The 24,134-nt window shown below is 43.3% G+C and overlaps 1 protein-coding gene across 2 annotated transcripts in view; it reads left to right on the top strand.

The window, feature by feature from the left end:
• B4GALNT4 (beta-1,4-N-acetyl-galactosaminyltransferase 4) overlaps positions 1–24,134 on the top strand; it is an 87,549-nt gene that overhangs the window by 26,960 nt on the left and 36,455 nt on the right. For both annotated transcript variants that reach the window (XM_056526887.1, XM_056526888.1), the window contains exons 7-14: positions 1,359–1,459; positions 5,939–6,006; positions 16,817–16,895; positions 18,136–18,202; positions 18,297–18,431; positions 20,519–20,628; positions 20,713–20,813; positions 20,978–21,054. In XM_056526887.1, the coding sequence (XP_056382862.1) occupies positions 1,359–1,459; positions 5,939–6,006; positions 16,817–16,895; positions 18,136–18,202; positions 18,297–18,431; positions 20,519–20,628; positions 20,713–20,813; positions 20,978–21,054 (738 nt within the window). The remainder of the gene's footprint in view (positions 1–1,358; positions 1,460–5,938; positions 6,007–16,816; positions 16,896–18,135; positions 18,203–18,296; positions 18,432–20,518; positions 20,629–20,712; positions 20,814–20,977; positions 21,055–24,134) is intronic.

Here is a 24,134-nt window from a genome sequence, read left to right as displayed (position 1 = left end):
ACAAAATGTAGTCTTGCTTTTTTATGTCTCTGTGTCAGCAGTGGGGTCCTCCTGGGTCTCCTGCCCTAGCGTTTTATTTCATTTAAATGTTGACGGATAGTTCACACTGACACTGATGCTCCCTGAGCCTGCAGGACAGCTTGAATATCTTTGGAACTTGTTTGGGGCTGCTTATCCACCATTCGGACTATCCTGCGTTGACACCTTTCATCAATTTTTCTCTTCCGTCCACGCCCAGGGAAATTATTTACAGGGCCATGGGTTGCAAACTTCTTCATAATATTGCGCACTGTGAACAAAGGCAAATCTAGATCTCTGGAGATGGTCTTGTAACCTTGAGATTGTTGATATTTTTCCCCAATTTTGGTTCTCAAGTCCTCAGACAGTTCTCTTCTCCTCTTTCTGTTGTCCATGCTTAGTGTGGCGCACACACAGTGCAAAGATTAAGTGAACTTCTCTCCTTTTTTTTATCTGCTTTCAGGTGTGATTTGTATATTGCCCACACCTGTTACTTGCCTCAGGTGAGTTCGAAGGAGCATCACATGCTTGAAACAATCTTATTTTTCCACAATTTTGAAATAATTTTGTCCAGCCCATTTTTGGAGATTGGTGTGACATTAAGTCCAATTTGCTTTTTTTCCTCCCTTTTTTTGTTTAATTCCAATACACACAAAGGGAATAAACGTGTGTATAGCAAAACATGTGTTACTGCAATCCTTTTCTGTGAGAAATACTTCATTTTCTAGAAAAATTTCAGGGGTGCCAACATTTACGGCCATGACTGTATAGTTTCAATACGATGTTATGAACATATTTTTATTATTATAAAAGAACATGTTTCATACTCCCAATTTTTTATTTCAATTTTTCTGGGAAACAAATATGGCTTTGGAAAAAAAACTGAAAAGAAGAGAAATTTTTTTTGTTGTAGTTTTTTTTTCTCCTAATTTTTCAGAACCTATAGAATATTTCCCTAGCCCCCTCACTCACAAGAATTTTTTTTGTTTGGGCCTGTGGTCCTTCTGCCCTCACATTATATTGTGGGTGTTTTTTGAGTCAGAATCCTGATCTGTGTTACTATCCACTTCCATTATGATGTGGACCTTGATTTGGTTTGGGACTTGGATGTACAGTATTGTCCCCTATGGCAAAGCCGCTGACACAGGTGAGAGAAGGTATTGGCCCAGTCTGTCCCCTGTTGGATGGGATATGTAAAGGGATCCCTGCATAGACTTTTCCATTGATTCTGCTGTAAGCAGATGTTCTCCACTTTGTAGTCATATAGGTGGCTTTTCATACATAATCTGTCATATTATGTTTTATTTGTGATTAAGTCACTTTTTTTTTGTCTTTTGCAGGGGACTTTCAGTTTGCTGTGGCCTCAGAAGATAACTCTGAGTTTTGGTTGGGCACAGAGGAAAGCCCATCCAGCGCCCAATTGATCGCTTATGTTGGCAGGGTGAGTGCTAGGATTCCACCTTATCCGACACATGCTGGGAGGTATAACATTTAGTAAGTTCTTATAAGTTGTCTAAGTAAGCCACCTTAGTATATTCCATACATGACTAAAGTATAAGGCTGGTTGGAATGGCCACTATGGAAGTATCTGTCATTGCTACAGTGCTTGTAGGCTTGCTATGGAAGTATCTGTCATTGCTACAGTGCTTGTAGGCTTTCTATGGAAGTATCTGTCATTGCTACAGTGCTTGTAGGCTTGTTATGGAAGTATCTGTCATTGCTACAGTGCTTGTAGGCTTGTTATGGAAGTATCTGTCATTGCTACAGTGCTTGTAGGCTTGCTATGGAAGTATCTGTCATTGCTACAGTGCTTGTAGGCTTGCTATGGAAGTATCTATCATTGCTACAGTGCTTGTAGGCTTGTTATGGAAGTATCTGTCATTGCTACAGTGCTTGTAGGCTTTCTATGGAAGTATCTGTCATTGCTACAGTGCTTGTAGGCTTGTTATGGAAGTATTTGTCATTGCTACAGTGCTTGTAGGCTTTCTATGGAAGTATCTGTCATTGCTACAGTGCTTGTAGGCTTGCTATGGAAGTATCTGTCATTGCTACAGTGCTTGTAGGCTTGTTATGGAAGTATCTGTCATTGCTACAGTGCTTGTAGGCTTGTTATGGAAGTATCTGTCATTGCTACAGTGCTTGTAGGCTTGTTATGGAAGTATCTGTCATTGCTACAGTGCTTGTAGGCTTGTTATGGAAGTATCTGTCATTGCTACAGTGCTTGTAGGCTTTCTATGGAAGTATCTGTCATTGCTACAGTGCTTGTAGGCTTGCTATGGAAGTATCTGTCATTGCTACAGTGCTCGTAGGCTTGCTATGGAAGTATCTGTCATTGCTACAGTGCTTGTAGGCTTGTTATGGAAGTATCTGTCATTGCTACAGTGCTTGTAGGCTTGTTATGGAAGTATCTGTCATTGCTACAGTGCTTGTAGGCTTTCTATGGAAGTATCTGTCATTGCTACAGTGCTTGTAGGCTTGTTATGGAAGTATCTGTCATTGCTACAGTGCTTGTAGGCTTGTTATGGAAGTATCTGTCATTGCTACAGTGCTTGTAGGCTTGTTATGGAAGTATCTGTCATTGCTACAGTGCTTGTAGGCTTGTTATGGAAGTATCTGTCATTCCTACAGTGCTTGTAGGCTTTCTATGGAAGTATCTGTCATTGCTACAGTGCTTGTAGGCTTGTTATGGAAGTATCTGTCATTGCTACAGTGCTTGTAGGCTTTCTATGGAAGTATCAGTATTTGCGGTGTCAGCCAGCATGGTCTTTACACTATGTTTGAAGCCATTTGTTTCCAGCCCAGTTCACTTTGTATTGCAGCAGTGTGGCACACAGCTGAGTGGTGGGGGTGCCGGCCGTCACATCCCCACAAATCACAGATTGATAGTGTTTCCTGAAGATAGGCCATCCATTAAAGGGGTAGTGTGGGTAACTAAACATATCCCCTATTCTGTGGATAAGATTGCAGTGTCTGATTACAGCGGTCTGACTGCTGACTTTTCCCCACGATATCCATTATGGGTTTAGTCACTTACCTGTACTTGGCGAGTTCTTCCCCTCACCTTCCCACATGAGCGAAAGTGACAACGCACTCAGCAAATTACCTGCTGAATCAGAAAGCCCATAAAAAAAATCTATCATAAGCATGTGATCCGTATTTCTAAAAGGGAACTTGTCACATTGAAAATGAAGTCCAATCTGCAGGCCGCATGGTAGAGCAGGAGCAGCTGAGTAGATTGATACATATATTGATGTGGGAAGAGTTCCAGGAGAACTTATTAATTATTCATGTAAATTACTGTTTGTTCTGGGCTGCGTAGTCAAGTGGGCGGTGATACTCAATGATTGACAGGCGCCTGTGTATAAGTTTGCATATAGAGGCAATTGTCAGTCACTCAGTAGGACCGCTTACTTGACTTCTTAGCCCAGAATGAGCAGAAGTTTATAAAAATAAATGCAACTTATCCTGGAATGTTTCTCAGAAAACGATACATTAATCTGCTCATCCTACTCTATAACCTAATACTTGCAAAAAGTATTCCCTTTTAAAGGGGTACTCCGGTGGGAATTTTTTTTTTTTTAAATCAACTGGTGCCAGAAAGTTAAACAGATTTGTAAATGACTTCTATTAAAACATCTTAATCCTTCCAGTACTTATTAGCTGCTAAATACTACAGAGGAAATGGTTTTCTTTTTGGAATGCAGAGCTCTCTGCTGACATCACAAGCACTGTGCTCTCTGCTGACATCTCTGTCCATTTTAGGAACTGTCCAGAGTAGGAAAAAATCCCCATAGCAAACATATACTGCTCTGGACAGTTCTGCATTCCAAAAAGAAAACCATTTCCTCTGTAGTATTCAGCAGCTAATAGGTACTGGAAGAATTAAGATTTTTAAATAGAAGTAATTTACAAATCTGTTTAACTTTCTGGCACCAGTTTACTCCTTTTAACCTCTCCTACGCCCTGGGTGCGGTCCTGGTATGTAACGCAGGGTTACTCTATGACCCCGCATCATACCAGGCTAATGAAAGCCGGGGCCCTGGGCTAATAGCGTGCGACACCGATTGTTGCGCTGAGTGCTATTAACCCTTTAGATGTGGCGTTCAAAGTTGATCGCCGCTTCTAAAATAACAAAAATACACTCCTGGCAGCTCAGTCGGGCTGATCGGGACCATCTCGGTGAAATCGCGATGTCCCGATCAGCTAGAACGCGAGCGGAGGGTGCCTTACCTGCCTCAGTAGTGTCCGATCGGCAATTGATTGCTCCAAGCCTGAAATCCAGGCTTAAGCAATCGACCGCCGATAACACTGATCATTGCCGTGTTAATGCAGTGTGTGCAGTGCTATAGCCACTAGTGGGGGCTATAACACTGCAAAAAAAGTGTGAAAAAAAGTTAATAAAGATACTTTTAACCCCTTCCCTAAAAAAAAAAAAAAGATGGATATTTCTTGTTTTTAGCTGAAGTAATCGTTTTTTTGTAATACCTTGTGTATGTAGCTGTGTTTGGTGAAGGACATGGGGGGAATTTATCCAGAGCTGATCCGATTGAATTTTGAATGTCATTTTTGCTTTTGCCTTTTTCTGGAGTAACACAATGTCCTTTCAGACTTGCTTTCTTCTACTCTATTTACTATGGGGACACATAGGTCCTGAAAGTTCTGACCTGGCCAGCCATTTATTCCCAGAATTTTGTATGAATTCAATAGGTCTGCTTGTAAGAACACGGCCCTTTTCCCAGCTGGCCGTGCCCCTTTTCTGGTTGGTTTGTAGGGTTGTTTTGGCGAAGACAGATTTTGTTGCTTAATGGGCCAAATTGTGGCACTTCGCACCACACTTTGGCATACAACCAAACAAAAGCAGGTTAGGTTCACAATAGTAAAGTAAATCAGTAACATTAGTAATAGTAACAATAATAAAGTAAATCAGTATATTTAAAATGTTATTTGGCGAACATGGGACTTTTCACAGTCTGGTCTATAGGACCAGTTACTGTATATACTCGAGTATAAGCCGCGTTTTTCAGCACGATTTTTCGTGCTGAAAACTCCCCCCTCTGCTTATACTTGAGTGAACTCTCCGCCTGTCAATCCCTTCTCAGTGGTCTTCAACTTGCGGACCTCCAGATGTTGCAAAACTACAACTCCCAGCATGCCCGGACAGCCATTGGCTGTCCGGGCATGCTGGGTGTTGTAGTTTTGAAACCTCCTGGAGGTCCGCAGGTTGAAGACCACTGCGGCCTACGTCATCATCCAGCCACCCCTTTTGTTTTGTACTCGCGTCCCCTCGGCGGGAAGTTAGGGTGAGCTGGTCTGGGCCATTTATGCTGCAGGGGCCGTCCGGTGGGGATGGTTAGTCGTTGCGGGCTGTCCATTTTCACCGTGCCCGGCCCCGGAGTAGTGATGTTGCCTTGACACCGACACACAGGGACATTGCGCATGAACGTCCCTGTGCGTCGTCGTCAAGGCAACGTCCCTATCCGGGCATGCTGGGAGTTGTAGTTCTGCAACATCTGGAGCTCCGTAGGTTGAAGACCACTGATGAAGGGATTGACAGGCGGTGAAGATGAAGGGGGGGGGGGGGGGGGGGATGATGACGGGGGTCTGGATGATGACAGGGGGGATGATGTATTTCCCACCCTCGGCTTATAGTTGACTCAATAACTTTTCCTGGGTTTTTGGGGTGAAATTAGGGGCCTCTGCTTATATTCGGGTCGGCTTATATTTGAGTATATACACAATATTGTTACATTCTGTATCTACTAGGAGTGCCAGTCCCGGCCATTGGTCTGGGAAAACTGGTCATGTAATGTAGGCAAGCAGCTGATATATCCAGGACATGAAGGCGTACATGTCTACAAATTTCACATATAAAGATTTGTCCTTTCAGGAATCCTAACATGACTCTTTCTCGCATACTTAGGTCGGCTCTGAGTGGACAGCTCCAGGGGAATTTACAAAGTTTAGCTCTCAGGTTTCTAAGCCTTTCAGGTAAGGTATAGTCTCATGTCCATTCATGTTGATCCAGCTGTATATATAGATTTTTATTACTGTTAATATCTGTGCCTTTGTGTACATGTATTTGTTGCATATTATAACATTTTTGTGTCTTAGCAGAGCGACATTACCTTAAAAGATTTCTCTAAATTGTTAGTCTCCTTTAAAACCATTAACCTTGGACCCTCTTAAAGGGGTACTCTGGTGGAAAACTATATTTATTTTAAATCAACTGGTGCCAGAAAGTTAAACAGATTTGTAAATTACTTCTATTAACATTTTTAATCCTTCCAGTACTTATCAGCTGCTGTATGCGTCAGAGGAAGTGCTCTTTACTTTTTGAATTTATTTTCTGTCTGTCCACAGTGCTCTCTGCTGACACCTGTCGAAAGCAGCATAGGTTTGCTATGGGGATTTGTTCCTGCTCTGGACAGTTCCTGACATGGACAGAGGTGTCAGCAGAGAGCACTGTGGACAAACAGAAAAAAAATTTAAAAAGAACTTTCTCTGTAGAAAACAGCAGCTAATAAGTACTGGAAGGATTAAAATGTTTTAATAGAAGAAATTTACAAATCTGATTAACTTTCTGGCACCAGCTGATTTCTAATTGTTTTCCACCGGAGTACCCTTTTAAAGGGGGCCTCTCGTCATAGATTGCTCCAGACATTTCCCCTGCAGCATCCTCTCTTCTGAGGCTCATTGAGGGGTTCTTAAACCGGGAACCACCTTTCTTATGACATCTGTATCTTAATATGACTTGGGCTTGTCTTCTTTAGATGACCCTTTCAAATGTGTAGTAGACCTTTTATATATGCATCAGTAAACAATCTATTCAGCCATCCGTTATCCTTTTCATGTACTGATTTCCATCTAATAGCTGTCCAATTTAATGGGGTATTCCCATGTCTACTATTATTGCCTATTCACATATCCATAAAAATGGGATAGATTTCCCAATATCCCAGCAGTGAAGGGTTCCCCAGCCCCCTCTGGTCTGCTTATGGCAGCTGCAGGTGGTTGGAAAGCTGGAAATGGATTTTAATTGCAGTTACATAGGGACCATTAAATCTTGTGGAAGGGAAGCAATAGACTCCGCACCGTTCTACATAATTCTCAGCAGTATAGGGAATACAGCTGCAGGCGTGGTAAGGCTGGCGATCATGCACCTGTGCAGTATAGGTAGTGTTACTACGCTCATCATACGTACATACGTTCAGGCCTGAAGAAGCGCTAACGCGTGACATGGTCTGTCGCCCGAAGGTCTTCCTGACAGTCCGCTCTCCCCCCTGCATGTAACCCACTTGGATAAAGAATAAAGAAATCCTGCTGCAATCATCACGGTCAGTGCTCCGTTGCTTTCTTTTCTATCATTGACATCATACATAGGGACCATGTTTACTGTTTATGCAACTCCTATTAAAGTCAATGGGAGTTATGCAAAAAAAAAACTGCTTTTGGCTTCCCAACCAACTCAAGCAGAAAAGAGGGAGCTGGTGGGCCCTTACTCTAGTGATGGCTGTGGGTTCCACCTCTGGGACCTGCATATATCCCCTTAAAGGACCCACCCTGTAAATATGCCATAAATGTTGAAATTGAATGCTTTTTAAAAGGGGTTGCCTGTATGGACGTTGTACACAGCAGACGTTTGCTTGAGACAAAGATAAGTCTCTAATATGTAATATAATAGCTAACATGTAATACTACATTTACCCTACTATGACCAGATGAAGCCTTCTGGGGAAGGGGGGGATCAGAGAAGCTGGACCACCAGCTGACATGTAAGAAGGGGCTGCTTCTGTGACCTGAAAGTGTTGGCGTGCATTCTGGAGATTGCATACTGGGGATCATGTATGAATATTAAGTGTTTTTGCTGTTATCATGTAGGGTAGGTTTTGCATTGTTGTAACTTTCCATCGTTTCTAAATAGGCGAAACATTAGTAAATGAATACATCTCTAGACATGTGAAGACCTAATATAAAAATGACTACTTTTATTTGAGTTTTACAATAAGCAACAGTTTGTACATTCTCTGTATCTGTTTACCGAGCTAAGTGTAAGTCTCGAATACCCTGTCATGGGGTAATACTGTTATATGTGGATCAGCTGAGCGGTCTAGGTTTCCTCTCCACTTTCCTTGGCCCAGATGTGTTCTTGCTGCTTTTCCCCACTTAGTCGCTCCTCGAGCTGTAGGACACGCTCAGCTAAGGCATGGTTTTCCTCCATAATGTCGGAGATGTGCGCAGCATGCTGGCTGAATGACAATCCCACTTCATTGAGCAGTAATTCCGCCTCCTGAATACGTGGGGAGAACCCTTCAAGTTTCTTGTCAAGCATTGTCAGGGCTTCCCCCAGGGCATAGAGACGATCCTCTAATGGATGCCAGCGTTCTCTAATCCCCTCTGGGGTAATGGAATCCACATTCACAAAGTCTGCCGACATAGTGGCAAAGGATATAGAGTCCATGCTCCATGTCTCCCAGTCCGTGGATCCGGTTGGCACTATCCCTATGCTGTTTGACAAAGGGTTTATATCTATAGTGCCAGGGGACACCATGGGAATTACACTAATGCCAACTGTGCCCAGTGTTACAGAAGCTACATTCACTGCCCCCATCTCTAAGCATTTGACTGGCATTGAAGCCGTATGCCAGTCTGCACCTGTGATACTAAAGTTAAGAGAAGGAAACGCTGTGGGCCCTACAGTGATTTCATTCATTACCTTTAAGTTGTTGCTTACCAAAGAGACCTGTGGCGAGTCCACGGGCACCAGACCAAAATCGTTTGTCCCTAGATCATTTGTTTCCATAAACTCAATGTCAGAAGAGAAGGAATCGCATGATAGCAGATACTTTCCATCAGCGTCCACCTCCGGCTCGATCACTTCTGCATCCAGTATGAAGGAGTCACTGTTCGCCAAGCTGAGGTTAGAACCATCTTGATCAGTAGACGCCGCTCTTAGTGTGGATAGATCGCTGTAACTTCTTTTCCTGCTGGTTTTAATGTAATCTTCCTCCGTGTTGCTGTCATAGATCATTTGCTCCCATGATTCTCCACTCTGTGTTAAATCACTTAGTTCTCTGCTGGTGCTGTCAGTGTCTTCCTCTTTGGAGGACTCTGGAGATTTTGTGGTTTGATGTAAAAGGTCATAAGACATGAATGTTGCGTCAGATACATCCTCTGCGTCCCTTGTGAAGGTTTTCCATGCTTCATGGTTAAATCTGGCTGCATCCAAAGTGTCATTGGGATCACTGTTCACTATTACAGAGTCATTTAGTTCCAACATGTCACCTTGGTCCACACAATGACTATCCTTGGTGACGTCCATCTCTTTTCTGCCTAGATGAGCTGAGTTGGTGCAGAGATTGCTTTGTCCGCTCCTGTGTACGCAGTGACGGTCAGGCCATCCGAATCCATGAGTAATGAGACATGAGCCTCTCTTATGGCCGCCAAGCAGTCTGCACCCTCTGCCACAGCACAGCAAAATATGCAGCGCCTCTGTCCTGCCTGACCCCCTCCCAGCACTTCTTAATATTCCCATGTATCTTACAGCTTGGTTCTGTTGTCCTTGTCCAGGTATTACTTTCCATCAGAAAATCCTCTTAGCCTTATTATGTGAGTCATACAGATGGTGTCAGTGGGGGACACGTAGAAGACCAGAACACTAGAGAGAGTATCTGGCCGTCCCAGAGTCATCTATGGGATGATTATTAACATATGTTTGTTTCCACGTTCGTGATTCTATGGAGAATACTAGAACTATTCTTAGCTTTTTATAGGCCGGCTCTTTTATTGGGATCCAAGATATTATGCTGTAAGTTCCATTGTAAAACTTGGTAATGTCCTAACAAGTGGAACGAATGCGGATGGAGGAATGAAGCTAGTGCAAGAAGTGTCTAGAGACTCAAATCATTGTTTTAAGGTTTCTAAAGAATATATGGGGGTTTTCCCAAGACCAGATAAAAAAAATGGTAACGAGAGCCCTTTCTGATAAACAGACTATTATCTATGTCAGTGTTTTCCGACCGGTGTGCCTCCAGCTGTTGTGAAACTACAACTCCCAGCATGCAGTGTACATAAAAAAAAAAAAAAAATAAATGGAAAAGAGAGAAAATATTTACAGTATAAAACAGTGTTTTCCGACCGGTGTGCCTCCAGCTGTTGTGAAACTACAACTCCCAGCATGCAGTGTATATAAAAAAAACTGGAAAAGAAAGAGAGAAAATATTTACAGTATAAAACAGTGTTTTCCGACCGGTGTGCCTCCAGGTGTTGTGAAACTACAACTCCCAGCATGCAGTGTACATAAAAAAAAAAACAATGGAAAAGAGAGAGAGAGAAAATATTTTATGTATAAAACAGTGTTTTCCGACTGTTGTGCCACCAGCTGTTGTGAAACTACAACTCCCAGCATGCAGTGTACATAAAAAAAACTATGGAAAAGAGAGGGAGAAAATATTTACTGTATAAAACAGTGTTTTCCGACTGGTGTGCCTCCAGCTGTTGTGAAACTACAACTCCCAGCATGCCCGGACAGCCAAAGGCTGTCCGGGCATGCTGGGAGTTGTAGTTTCGCAACAGCTAGAGGCACTCTGGTTGGGAAACACTGATCTATGTGTTTATCACTCACATTGTGTGACTAAGGAGGCATAGTATTGTATATCCGTTGCGTTATCATCTAGATGATTGTTACTAGTTTACTACCCTTATGGGGTTTTGCTATATGTGACTCTTCATACAATTGGGTTCATAATCCCTGGAACAGAGTTAGGCCAGCTGCGGGTCATGTAGAAGAGGGATAGCTCACTGGTAGAGATGAGGGAACTTACAGTAAATTCGATTCGTCACGAACTTCTCGGCTCGGCAGTTGATGACTTTTCCTGCATAAATTAGTTCAGCTTTCAGGTGCTGGAAAAGGTGGATACAGTCCTACGAGACTCTTTCCTAGGAATGTATCCACCTTTTCCAGCCCACCGGAGCACCTGAAGGCTGAACTAATTTGACGCAGGATAAGTCATCAACTGCCGAGCCGAGAAGTTCGTGACAAATCTAATTTACTGTAAGTTCGCTCATCTCTACTCACTGTGATTGGGAGTTTCTTGCGCTACCTTCAGTATCTTCACTTTGACTATTACTACCAGATATGAACGTTAAGTCATGGGTGGTTCATTTGTCCGAATTAGTTTTTTTAGGAGAACTGATAAAAAGTTGGGTTTTAACCCAGAAGTGTGTGTAGTTATCACAGTACAGGGGTGTGGAATAAAAAATAAAATAAAAAAGTCCAGGGACTAAAACGGGAGCCCAATCCACTTGTCCTGGTACACAAAATAAGGAGAGGTTTCGTTTTTTTTCCTCGTCACCTTCTAATAACACTTACAAGTTTTTCCACTTACAAATGTATATGAGGGCTTGTTTTTTGTGCCACATAACTCCTTTTACCACCAAATTAAAAAAAATATATATTTGTGTGGGGAGAAATTGGGGAGAAAAAAAAAACAATTTAACAACTTTTGGGGGCTTCCATTTCTAGTGCACTTTTCAAATGACACATTGGGGGAGATTTATCAAAACCTGTCCAGAGGAGAAGTTGCCCAGTTGCCCATAGCAACCAATCAGCTCGCTTCTTTCATTTTCAACAAGGCCTCTGCAAAATGAAAGAAGCGATCTGATTGGTTGCTATGGGAAACTGGGCAACTTTTCCTCTGGACAGGTTTTGATAAATCTCCCCCATTACCTTTATTCTGTAGGTCCATACGATGAAATTATAAAACTAACTTTATATAGGTTTTGTTTTATTTTACTACTTTTTATTTTCCTTCTTCTGACCCCTATAACTATCTTTTTATTTTTCTGTATACGAGGATGTGCGAGGGCTTATTTTTAGCACCATGATCTTTTGGTTTTTATTTATACGATATTTGTTTTGAAGGGACTTTTTGATTGCTTTTAATAAAAAATTTCTAGTGTATGAATCGACCAAAAATACGCAACACCAGACTTTTCATTTATTTATTTTTATTTACATTTACGCCATTGACCATGTGGTTTAATTAACGTTATATTTTAATAGTTTGGACTGCACACGGTGTACCACATATGTTTTATATTTATTTTTGTTTAAATTATTTTATTTAAAAATTGGAAAAGGGGGGTGATTCAAACTTTTATTAGGGAAGGGGTTAATTCATATTTATTAACTTTATTTGTTTATTTATTTTTACACATTGTGGGATATTTATCAAAGCTGTCTATGTCCCACATCAATATAGACCAACCTAAAGAGGGTTAGGCCGGTCTATTGTGCGCCTAATTTATCAAAAGCCGCACGGCTCTTGATAAATTCTGCGCACTGATTTCAGGATCTATGCTTTAGACTGTATTTAAACCTGCTCCAACACGGCCTGATATTTCGGCGTACTTTCAGCCGATGCGACTTGTCGCAGAAAAGTCTCTTTTGCTAAATTCAGCACCAATGCATTTTCCAATGCATTTCCGTCTAAAATAGACTAGAATGCATCATGTTCTAAAAATCCTCTAGAGCAAAAGTCGCAAAAAAAGTCGCACATACTTAGACTACGACTTTTTGTGCGACAAATTTAGACAGGAAAAAACTGTCTAAATCCTATGATAAATATCTCCCAATATTCACAATTTAGACCCCACAGGGGACTGTTACCTCCAGTCAGATTGCAAACACTGAACAATGCAGTTCCATAGAAGAGCACTGATTAGTGTTATCGGCGCTTCATTGCATAGGAGCACCGATCGGACATCAGGGAGGTAGGTAAGAGGCTTCCCTCCATTCTTACTGCTGATTGGGAGGCCGCTGTTTCCCACTGAATGTCCCAATCACCTACCCTGAGCTACCAGCAGTAGATTTTGGCATTTTTAGACTCTGCAGTCAACTTTGATTGTGACATCTAAAGGGTTAATGTTGGACATCACCCTGATTGTCAATGTCCAGCATTAGCCATGGGGTAGAAAGCAAGCTCAGCTCCTGCTCTCACGTCACACCAATGCCCTGCTGTATAAACACTGTGCTCTGTGGCAAGGGATTAAATCGACATTTGTTTGGGGCATCCGGAAGCGGAGTCCTGAATCCCAGAATGGTGCCCTCATGTCCTGGGTGCTCTAGGCCGGTGGCTTTGGCTCTGCTTGATGGAAGCAGAGCTAAATGCTTGTAGAAATCACCTCCCCGACGCCCGGAACTGCATGTCCCGGGCATCAGACGATAGGATTTTCACAACCCTGCAGTCATTTTTTTTTGGGCTGTGAATTTAGTAGTAGTGTAATTGAGGGCTGTGAAGTTCTGGCCTATATAATTGTTTTTGGTCCCAGGCCATGAAGGTTGGGGGGGGGGGTGCATTGACATAAAAAGAAGTGATGCTCACCTACTACAGTCCCCTGCAGCTGCTGTTCTGATGAGGTCTGGTCCCTGTGATGCATTGTATCTTGGCCTTATCTAAGGATGGTTATAGAGGCCTAAGTTTGACCATTTTTATTTTTTTTGTGTTTTTTCTTCACCACAGAAAATCCTGAATCGCTGTGAGTCTTGTTTCCAGTTGATGTTGTGAAGCTGCTGTTAGCAAATCAATGTGCTATTACATGACCGCTGTTCATCCCATATACAGGCTGCCTGATTCTGCTGTGGCTTATAGAGGGGCTTCTTGAGCAGCAGCCCACATAGATTTGAGCTTGCCAATTTATCTCTTGTTTCCTGAGAAGTAATTCAGTCACATCCGGGTCTGTTGTATGTGCTTCGTTTAAGATCTGTCAGGGTCTGGAAGCTATTTTGTGATAAACCATTCTGGCATATTCTGATGTACAGAAAGGCTCTTTGTAGTAGTAGTAGTGGCGACTAGTCCTTGTGAACAACTATTGTCTTGTTAGCCTTTATCTTTCCTAAATTCCAATCCCACCCTGATCTGTCACATGGGTGCTTGTGATGGAGATGGATTGCTTTAATAATAGAAAGGACTAGAGATGACGGCTGTTCGTGTTGTACGTTCCTGAAAAGGTTAAAGGGTTAACTTGTATTTTGACAACTCTATAACTTTTATTATAAAGTGAATTTGTTGGCTTTATTATATTCTGTCTTGCCAGTGTTTTATGTGATAACATCGTAATAAAGATTTATCTGAAAGAAACGTGAATGTCCAGCGCCCGACTCGGGAGCCTTTTCTTTATTATAAAGCCTTGGGAGACATTACCTGTTCCCGTGATGTCTCCTGTTCCCGTGATGAAGAAAGGCTCCCGAGTCGGGCGCTGGACATTCACGTTTCTTTCAGCTACGTCAGGCCCGTGTGCCCACTACGGGGTGAGCTGTTACACACTTTGCTTCTACTAAAGATGTATCTGTATTATCACAGAGGTACATCCTGAATATCTGTGTGTATGCTCAGAGCTGATTCTACCCATGAGACTTGAATATTTGGGTTAAGGCTCAGTTATGGGGGCCAATTTATCGGGAGAAACAAGTGACTGGTGAGCTATAAAACAAGTCTTTTGGTGCTGGTTTAAAAGGCCCCTCACACCTCATGATGCTCCCTACTTGAAAGAGACAGTCATTCGTAGGTCACTTCCAGGTTACCGTATATACTAGAGTATAAACCGAGTTTTTCAGCCCCCCTCGGCTTATACTCGAGTGAACTCTCCGCCTGTCATTCCCTTCTCAGTGGTCTTCAACCTGTGGAACTCCAGATATTGCAAAACTACAACTCCCAGCATGCCCGGACAGCCATCGGCTGTCCGGGCATGCTGGGAGTTGTAGTTTTGAAACATCTGGAGGTCCGCAGGTTGAAGACCACAGCGGCCTTCATCATCATTCAGACCGCCTTTAGTTTTCTACTCACCTCCCCTCGGTGGGAAGGAAGGGTGAGCTGGTCCGGGTCATCTATGCTGCAGGGACCGTCCGGTGGGGAGGGTTAGTTGTTCCGTGCTGTCCATCTTCACCGGTAGGCCCTCTTCTCCGAGCCCGGCCCCGGACTAGTGACGTTGCCTTGACGACGACGCACAAGGATGTTCATGTGCAGCAGACGTACCTGCGCATGAACGTCCCTGTGCATCGTTGTCAAGGCAACGTCACTAGTTCAGGGCCGGAGAGGAGAAGAGGGCCTCCTGGGGAAAATGTACAGCCCGGAACGACTAACCATCCCCACCGGACGGTCCCTGCAGCATAGATGGCACAGACCAGCTCACCCTTCCCACCGAGGTGGTCTAAAGGGGGGTCTGGATGATGATGAAGACCGCAGTGGTTTTCAACCTGCAGACCTCCAGATGTTTCAAAACTACAACTCCCAGCATGCCCAGACAGCTAATGGCTGTCCAGGCATGCTGGTAGTTGTAGTTTTGCAACATTGGGAGGTCCGCAGGTAGAAGACCACTGAGGGGATGACAGGCGGTGATGATGAAGGGGGGGGGGGGATGATGACCTGGGGGGATGATGTATTTTCCGCCCTAGGCTTATAGTCAAGTTGATAACTTTTCCTGTTTTTTTGGGGTGAAATTAGGGGCCTCGGCTTGTATTCGGGTCGGCTTATACTTGAGTATATACGGAACTTTTAAAGGTGTGTTTTTATTTTTATTTTAGGCAAATTATAAGATGAAAATCTCCCTCATAATAATTCAGTCAGGGTATGTTACTAGCATGTGCCATCCATTAAAGGGGTTGTCCAAGATAAATAATGACATTAGAAGTTTGAAAAACAAAATAATCATACTTGCCTGTCTTCTGCATCTCCAGTCCTCTTCTTAGCCAGTGCCTCTCTTTATGTCCCTGGATAAAGCATTGTGTATCCCGAAAACACTATGGGCAATCCCTAGCCTCAACTTTCTAGTGCTACATACACTGAGGTTAATGATTGGCTGCAGGGTGCTGGGGACACCTTTTGGGTGATCAGGGAGAGTGCATCATCCAGGAAGGTAAAGACAGGCAGCAGTGAGGACCCTATTCCTTCTGCTTGCTGTCATTTTTCATTTATCTTGAACAACCTCTGAATCTGAGACCCCACCCATCCTAAGAAATGCTATGCTGAATCAGCACTTTCCATACACAGCAGTACCCAGCCACCCACTGTACCACACCATTCAAATGAGTAGGACTGTTCTTCAGTTCCCCGTACAGCCTGGTGTCACTATGGAGGAAAAAACAATTATCACAAGTTGGACCCCACCGATCATAAAGTTATGGCATATCCTATTATTGCCATCCTTTTAGACATGGGAATACCCTTTTTAATCATAAAGTTCTGCAACACTCTATTATATACTACTTTTGTTTTGATTTCTTACTGTTTTCTGTCTGTATATGAATACATTCGGAGTTCCGTCGGCAATCTGGCCAGAAGGACGGGAGTTTAGTCGTGAAAAAAAAATAGTGCAAGCTCTTTTTTACTCTCCACTAAAATCCTGTAAAATTACTGGGTCACCGACGGACCCCATGCAAGCGTAGTAGCCGTTTGCATCTGATCCGTTTTAGGATCTGATCAGCTCAAAAAAAAAAAATGTAAAAAATTTAGCAGATTGGACCCTTAACGGGTTGGATGCAAACAGCCGTGTGAACTTAGCCTTAGCTGAGAACTATATATAATTGTAGACAGTGCTCTGTGAGCCAAGAAGGATCCAGATGGACAAATTGTAGTAACTACCAGAGAGATTGGTACAGCTGCTGACGTGTTTAGCTTGGAGTATTGGATTATTGCCTAGTTTTTATATACATTCTGCAGGCATTTTAATGTTATTGATCAGTTTGTAATCCTTTAGTCTAAAGGAAAGTGAATCCTCTCACCTGCTGCTTTCTTTTTCCCAGATTGATGACTTCTCGGCGGTATTACTTTGAACTTCTTCACAAACAGGATGATCGGGGGTCTGACCATGTGGAAGTAGCTGTAAGTATTGCGGTCTATCTCCAAGATGGGCTGACACCATTTTGATGTTCCCTCTAAATTTTAAGATTTTACAAACTGTAATTCTAAAAGGATTTTGTTTTATATTATAGTATAAGGGTTTACCAGCTGATCATTGCGGGGTCCATCTGCTGGGATCCCCACTATCGCCGACCATGAAAACTGAGTACTTTGCCCTCTCAGGTGAACGGAGCAGCAGCACATCTTTTTTCTGCCACCGCTCCATTCATTCTTGGTGATTCTGAACCCTGTAAATGTTCAGGAGTGCCATAGACAGTGAATGGTGCAGTGTAGAGATAAGAGAACTTACAGTAATTCGATTCGTCACAAACTTCTCAGCTCGGCAGTTGCTGACTTTAGCCTGCATAAATTAGTTCAGCTTTCAGGTGTTCAGGTGGGCTGAAAAATGTGGATACAGTCCTAGGAGAGAGTCTCCAGCCCACCGGAGCACCTGAAAGCTGAACTAATTTATACAGGCTAAAGTCAGCAACTGCCGAGCCGAGAAGTTCGTGACGTATCAAATCCCTGTAAGTTCGCTCATCTCTAGTGCAGTGACTGAGCATAGATGCTGCCACTCTCTTCACTTTTGGTGACAATTGTCCTCTGTTCTCGGTATCGGTTAGTGTCCCAGTGATCAGACCCCTGCCAATCAGCCAGTTAACACCTTTAATACTGGCATAGCTCCTTTTAAAGGGGTACTCCACTGGCCAGTGTTCCGGCTGCGTTTGGAACATTTAGTTCCGAACGCTGTGCACGTGCTGCGGGGGGTTGGCCGCGCCCCCTCATGACGTCAGGCAACGACCCCTCAATGCAAGTCTATGGGAGGGGGCGTAGTGGCTGCCACGCCCCCTCCCATAGACTTGCATTGAGGGGTCGTGGCCTGATGTCACAAGGGGGCATGGCCGACCCCCGCAGCGTGTGCACAGCGCTTGGAACTAAATGTTCCAAAGCAGCCGAAACACTGGCCAGTGGAGTACAACTTCTAAACATAATTCCTTGCATATCATTTCAAAGCCGTATTGATAGTGTCCTAAAGGACGATGTATCTGGGGTTGTCTATGCTGGAGTGCTGTCCTGGGTCAACGTAACTGCCTGGCAGTATCAGGGTGAACACTGATAAATATATAGAAGGCACTGTGATGAAGCCACATACATTCATACAATATAGTTATTTATCTGCCCAGAATGTTACTCTATTAATGTGTTGTATCTGTCTGTTTAGTGGCGCCTTTCTCTCCCAGGAATGAAGTTTGAAATTGTGGACTCTCAGTACTTGTCTTTATACACTGGTAAGACAATGCTGTGTACCATCTGCCTGGGCAGAATTTATGATACATACAAGATATTTCTCAGCAAGATATATATATATTTTTTTCTCTCCAGATGAGACACCATATAAAATGAATGAGATCTCCCACATCCCCCAAACACTGTCCAGTGCGATCAACCATCGCTTGACCAGAGAGGAATCCATTGTTGATATCTTGAGACGAGATCCTCGAGACACTTTTTATATGAGTAAGTATTGCTTAAAAGAAAATGGGGGAGTTTTATCAAAACCTGTCCAAGGGAAAAGTTGCTGAGTTGCCCATAGCAACCAATCAGATCGTTCCTTTCATTTTTTTAAAGAGCCTCTGAAAAATGAAAGAAGCGATCTGATTGGTTGCTATGGGCAACTCAGCATATTTTCACTAAAGCTGGCCATACACATACAGTACCTGTTGACCGACAGCTATCTTTCCTGATCCCTTTGTACACCTGAACTTTCTAAGCTACTGTTTCCCAATCTGGGTGCCTCCAGCTGTTGCAAAACTACAGCTCCCAGCATGCCGGACAGCTTTTGCCTGTCCAGGCATGCTGGGAGTTGTAGTTTTACAACAGCTGGAGGCACCCTGGTTGGGAAACATTGTTCTAATCATTTGCATGTTCTAAATGAAGGCTTGGGTAAGAGGAATATGGCAGCATCTTATCTTCACTAGAACACAAGGATCTGTTACTTGCAATCTAACATGTCTGACCTTTCTGGAGGTCTTCATACACATTAGATATTCTGTCTGTCTCTCCAAAATTGGCTTATTAGGCCAAGACATATCAGGGTGAGTAACAGGTTCTTTGTCATCTATCCTAACATCTGATGTACTATTAATGGGAATCTGTTAGCTCACACCTTCTCCTTTGCTTAAAGGGGCACTCCCCCCTCTGGACATCTTATCCGCTATCCAAAGGAGGTGTTCTCGCCGCTGGGACCCCCACACGATCTCTGCCCCCCCCCCCCCCCCCCCCCCCTAGTAATCCACATTCATGGAGAAACCACAGCTGTCACGCCCCCTCCATATATCTTCCGTAGACCTCAATGGAGGGGACGTGCCGACCACGGGCGCCTAAAGCCTTTGGATAGGGGATAAGATGTCTAGGGGTGGAGTACCCCTTTAAGTGTTTTAAGCCAAGCCCTGTATGACATGTGCATGCTGCCTCCATCTCCTTGCCTCTAGGTCTGAGCATGATAAAGAGCTGACAGATATGATTGTGGGAAGGAATTATGGAGTGTGCAGATTTACTTCATACACAGTGGGTGCGGTTGTGTATTACAGCAAACAGCGTGCAAAATGTCCTTTTACCCTTTTAGACCATGACATCTAGTCATGTATTCTACAAGTTATTGCTTATTCTACTGTTAGAAGTTCCTTTACTCGGTTTAAATGAACTGGTAAAAGAAAGTTTTTAAACATGTGGAAGAAAAGCATAAATAGAAAAAAAAATGTTGTATTGCTACATTAGGAAATGTCTAAGTTATTCCAAAATGTTGTTTTATCCTATGCATTGATTTTATCAGAGAAAAATATGATACATACCAGAATTGCAATTTTTTCCCCCTGTCACTTCACCTCCCAAAACACGTGGATTAAAAAGACAATTTAAAAATATCATAGAGATGGAACAAAAAAAGCCCCTCACTTAGCTTTGTAGATGGGAAAAATAGATAAGTTATGGGGGTCAGAATATGGCGACGCAAAGCGATTTTTATGGATTTGTTTTTTGGCCACTGGTTGGTGGTCCCAGGCACCCGTCCAATAAAAAGAGGTCAAACAAGCTGAAAACCTGTCATAGAGGAATGAATAATTTTGAATAATTTTATGAAGGAAAGGTTTCCTGTGACGACTCATGAGCTTCAGCTTAGGCTTCCAAAATCATAAAATTTTGTCATTTGCTTCTGTGCACAAGTCTACACTCATAAAACCCGCCTGTTACACACCACCTTTGAATTTTACTAGACTGGACTGGAGCCAAAATCTCTGCCCTAAAAGCAAGCATAGGGCTAGGTTTCCACTCAGGTTTTTTCCTGGTGTTTTTTTTTTTTATTTTATTTTTTTTTTTTATATACTGCCACCGCAGTTTTTGAACGAAACTCGAAAGTGGATCCAGTAGGAAGAAGTGTAAGTCCTTCCTTTTATATGTCCTGTTCCTTTTGAATCCTCTTCTGGCTTTGGCTCAAAAACTGCAGTGACCGATTTCCCAAACCGCCAGAAAAAGACCTTTTGTGAAAACCTAGCCTCATAGTGTGCTTGCCTTCTGTGTGGAGTATAACCCATAACTTCTCTCTGCAGCCCCTATGATTGAACAGTCCAAGGTGGAGAATGTGCTGGTCCCCTGTGCATACAACCCTACTTACGTGGTGAAGGATTTTCCCATTGCCCGTTACCAAGGCCTGCAGTTTGTGAGTAAACACTGTATTTGGGTTAGTAAGTACCACACGCATTAACTTCTTTTCAAACTCCATTGCTTTTTCTGCTGTTTTTAGGTCTACCTTACCTTCGTCTATCCAAATGATTTTACACGTCTCACCCACATGGAAACAGAAAACAAATGCTTCTACCGAGAATCCCCTGTGTACTTGGAGAAGTAAGTTCTTTGTGGCTTGTACTGACTTAATGCAAGACATACATTATTTTCTTCTTCCCCCAAAATAATCATATCCTGAAGCCACAGTCCAGCTTCCTTTATATTCTCCATCGCTGCAGTCACGCAGATGAAACAACTTGTCATTTTCTGTTTTCCTCCCTAAGGTTTGGATTCTATAAGTATATGAAGATGGATGACGACGATTCTCCCCAAATGCCATTTCTCTTCTTCAATCGACAGCGTATGTACTGTTAGAAATATACCCGCTTTCCCTTGTTCTCAGGCATATGTGAAATGCATGACTCATGTGCCCTTTACTTCTATTTCTTGCCACCGCTGTAACAGTCATTTATAGCTATGATTATCACATTTTTGACACTGAGGTTATTGCTATGTATTCAGTAACTTATTACATGTAGACATCTGAAGGATTTTATTAAAGGTATAATGCACTGAAAGATGAGTGTATTTATGACACTGACCCCTAGACTGGAATATTGGGCTCTGCACATTGTTTTCACATACTCTCTAAACAGGTCTATTAAAGTGTACCTGTTGTCAACAAAAACTTTTTGTATAATGTAGATAATACCATTATATGTATATAAATTTGTATTTTGGGGTAAAAAGTGCTATCCCTGCAGCTATTGCCTGTGTGTCTCTATGAGGAGTCCAAATACAGGAAGTGAGGGTAGGACAAGCAGGGCTCTGTGCAAGCTTCTGGCTTGTCAATCATCCTGATGTGTGAGCCCATAGCAAGTCACAGAGCCTCAGTGTACAGAGCCCTGCTTGTCTCCGGTGTGCAGAGCCCTGCTTGTCTCCGGTGTGCAGAATCCTGCTTGTCTCCGGTGTGCAGAATCCTGCTTGTCTCCGGTGTGCAGAGCCCTGCTTGTCTCCGGTGTGCAGAGCCCTGCTTGTCTCCGGTGTGCAGAGCCCTGCTTGTCTCCAGTGTGCAGAGCCCTGCTTGTCTCCGGTGTGCAGAGCCCTACTTGTCTCCGGTGTGCAGAGCCCTGCTTGTCTCCGGTGTGCAGAGCCCTGCTTGTCTCCGGTGTGCAGAGCCCTGCTTGTCTCCGATGTGCAGAGCCCTACTTGTCTCCGGTGTGCAGAGCCCTGCTTGTCTCCGGTGTGCAGAGCCCTACTTGTCTCCGGTGCCCAGAGCCCTGCTTGTCCACCCTCACTTCCTGTATTTGAACTCCACATAGAGACACACAGGCAATAGCTCCAGGAACAGAAATATACTTTTTTTTTTTTTTTTAACCAATGTATATTACAAATATACATATAATGGTATTATCTACATTATATAAAACATATAAAAAGTTTTTGTTGATTTCAGGTACACTTTATCCTGAACCATTGTCCATTCCTACGTGTCTCTTTGCTTCCTGTCAATTGGCAACTTTGAGAAGAATAACTAACAAAGATGCCAGTTGTTGGACCAAAAGGAATTGTACACTGTTACACTGTACTCGATAGACTTAGTATGTAGGCAGAAGCGGTTTTGAGCTCTCCTGTATTTTGGAAGACTCAGATGTAGGCTCAGTAAATGGTTTTAATCTTTGAGACACTGTTCTTAAACTCGTGGTTCTCCAGATGTTGCAAAACTAAAACTCCCAGCATGCACCAACAGCAAAAAATGTTGCCACCAGTTGGGAAATGCATATAATATATATATAATTTTTTTTATTTTTTTTTAAATCTCTTTTTATTGAACAATTTTCAACATGGAAAACAAAATAAGTGGAAATCATAGCATCATCGTAGCACAGAATTAAAAAGATAGTGTTATACAGGGAATGACAAATGTGGTTTGAGCAATACAGGTGCAGTATACTGGCAGTGTTACAGGTAATCCAAGAAAATTACAGAAAGGAACAGCAAGGGATTTCCCATAACTAGAGAGATCCATGCGGTTCATAAACTACCGACCAGAACTAGCCTCCCAGAGATCCATGCGGTTCATAAACTACCGACCAGAACTAGCCGCCCAGAGATCCATGCGGTTCATAAACTACCGACCAGAACTAGCCTCCCAGAGATCCATGCGGTTCATAAACTACCGACCAGAACTAGTCGCCCAGAGATCCATGCGGTTCATAAACTACCGACCAGAATTAGCCTCCCAAAGATCCATGCGGTTCATAAACTACCGACCAGAACTAGCCTCCCAGAGATCCATGCGGTTCATAAACTACCGACCAGAACTAGCCGCCCAGAGATCCATGCGGTTCATAAACTACCGACCAGAACTAGCCGCCCAGAGATCCATGCGGTTCATAAACTACCGACCAGAACTAGTCTCCCAGAGATCCATGCGGTTCATAAACTACCGACCAGAACTAGCCTCCCAGAGATCCATGCGGTTCATAAACTACGGACCAGAACTAGCCGCCCAGAGATCCATGCGGTTCATAAACTACCGACCAGAACTAGCCTCCCAGAGATCCATGCGGTTCATAAACTACCGACCAGAACTAGCCGCCCAGAGATCCATGCGGTTCATAAACTACCGACCAGAACTAGCCGCCCAGAGATCCATGCGGGATAAGGATAGGGGATAAGATGTCTGATCACAGGGGCCCCGCTGCTGGGAAACCTGCGATCTCTGTGCAGTCCCGGGTATGCTGTGCCGGGCGCTGCCTCCGAGACATAGACGTGATCCTTTGGATCGGGGATAAGATGTATAAGGCCGGAATACCCCTTTTTAATCATCTTTCAGCATCTATAACAAAAAGGAGTTGCCCTAACAGTAGTCTATTTTGGTGCGAAGATCAAAAAAATTGCATTGTTTACCATTTACATTCTTCTAAATAAACCAGTTAGAAATGTACTTGCCTAGTATGCTGCCACCTGGTTTTCAAAGTGTATAGCCATGTGCACATCCACTTACTAACTGAGCGCTGGTGGACGCACATGCTCAGTCACTCCCTACAGCTAGGTCTCTGTTCAATGCAGCGCAGCCAGTAGAAATAGCGTTGTGTCTTCCTGGGTTTGAGGGAGTGTATGTTGTAAATGTCATACAGTGAATATCTTTTAATATTCCTATTTGCCAGAAAGGTAAGATACAACTGTATTGTCAGCTGTGAGAAGAGGGAGACTGATTCTGTCCATAGAGTTGTCAATAACCCTTTAAAGGGGTACTCTGCTGCTTAGTGCTTGGAACAAACTGTTCCGAACACTTGAGCCTGCGTCGGGAGCTTGTGATGTCATAGCCCCGCCCCTTGTAACGTTACACCCTGCCCCCTCAATGAAAGTCTATGGGACAGCTGTCACACCCCTCCCATAGACTTGCATTGAGGGGGCGGGGCGTGACATCATGAG

The sequence above is a fragment of the Hyla sarda genome, chromosome 6 (genome assembly GCF_029499605.1).
Source record: "Hyla sarda isolate aHylSar1 chromosome 6, aHylSar1.hap1, whole genome shotgun sequence".
Lineage (NCBI taxonomy): Eukaryota > Metazoa > Chordata > Amphibia > Anura > Hylidae > Hyla > Hyla sarda.
Note: the sequence above shows the minus strand (reverse complement) of the source record. Positions and strands in the feature narration are given on the sequence as shown.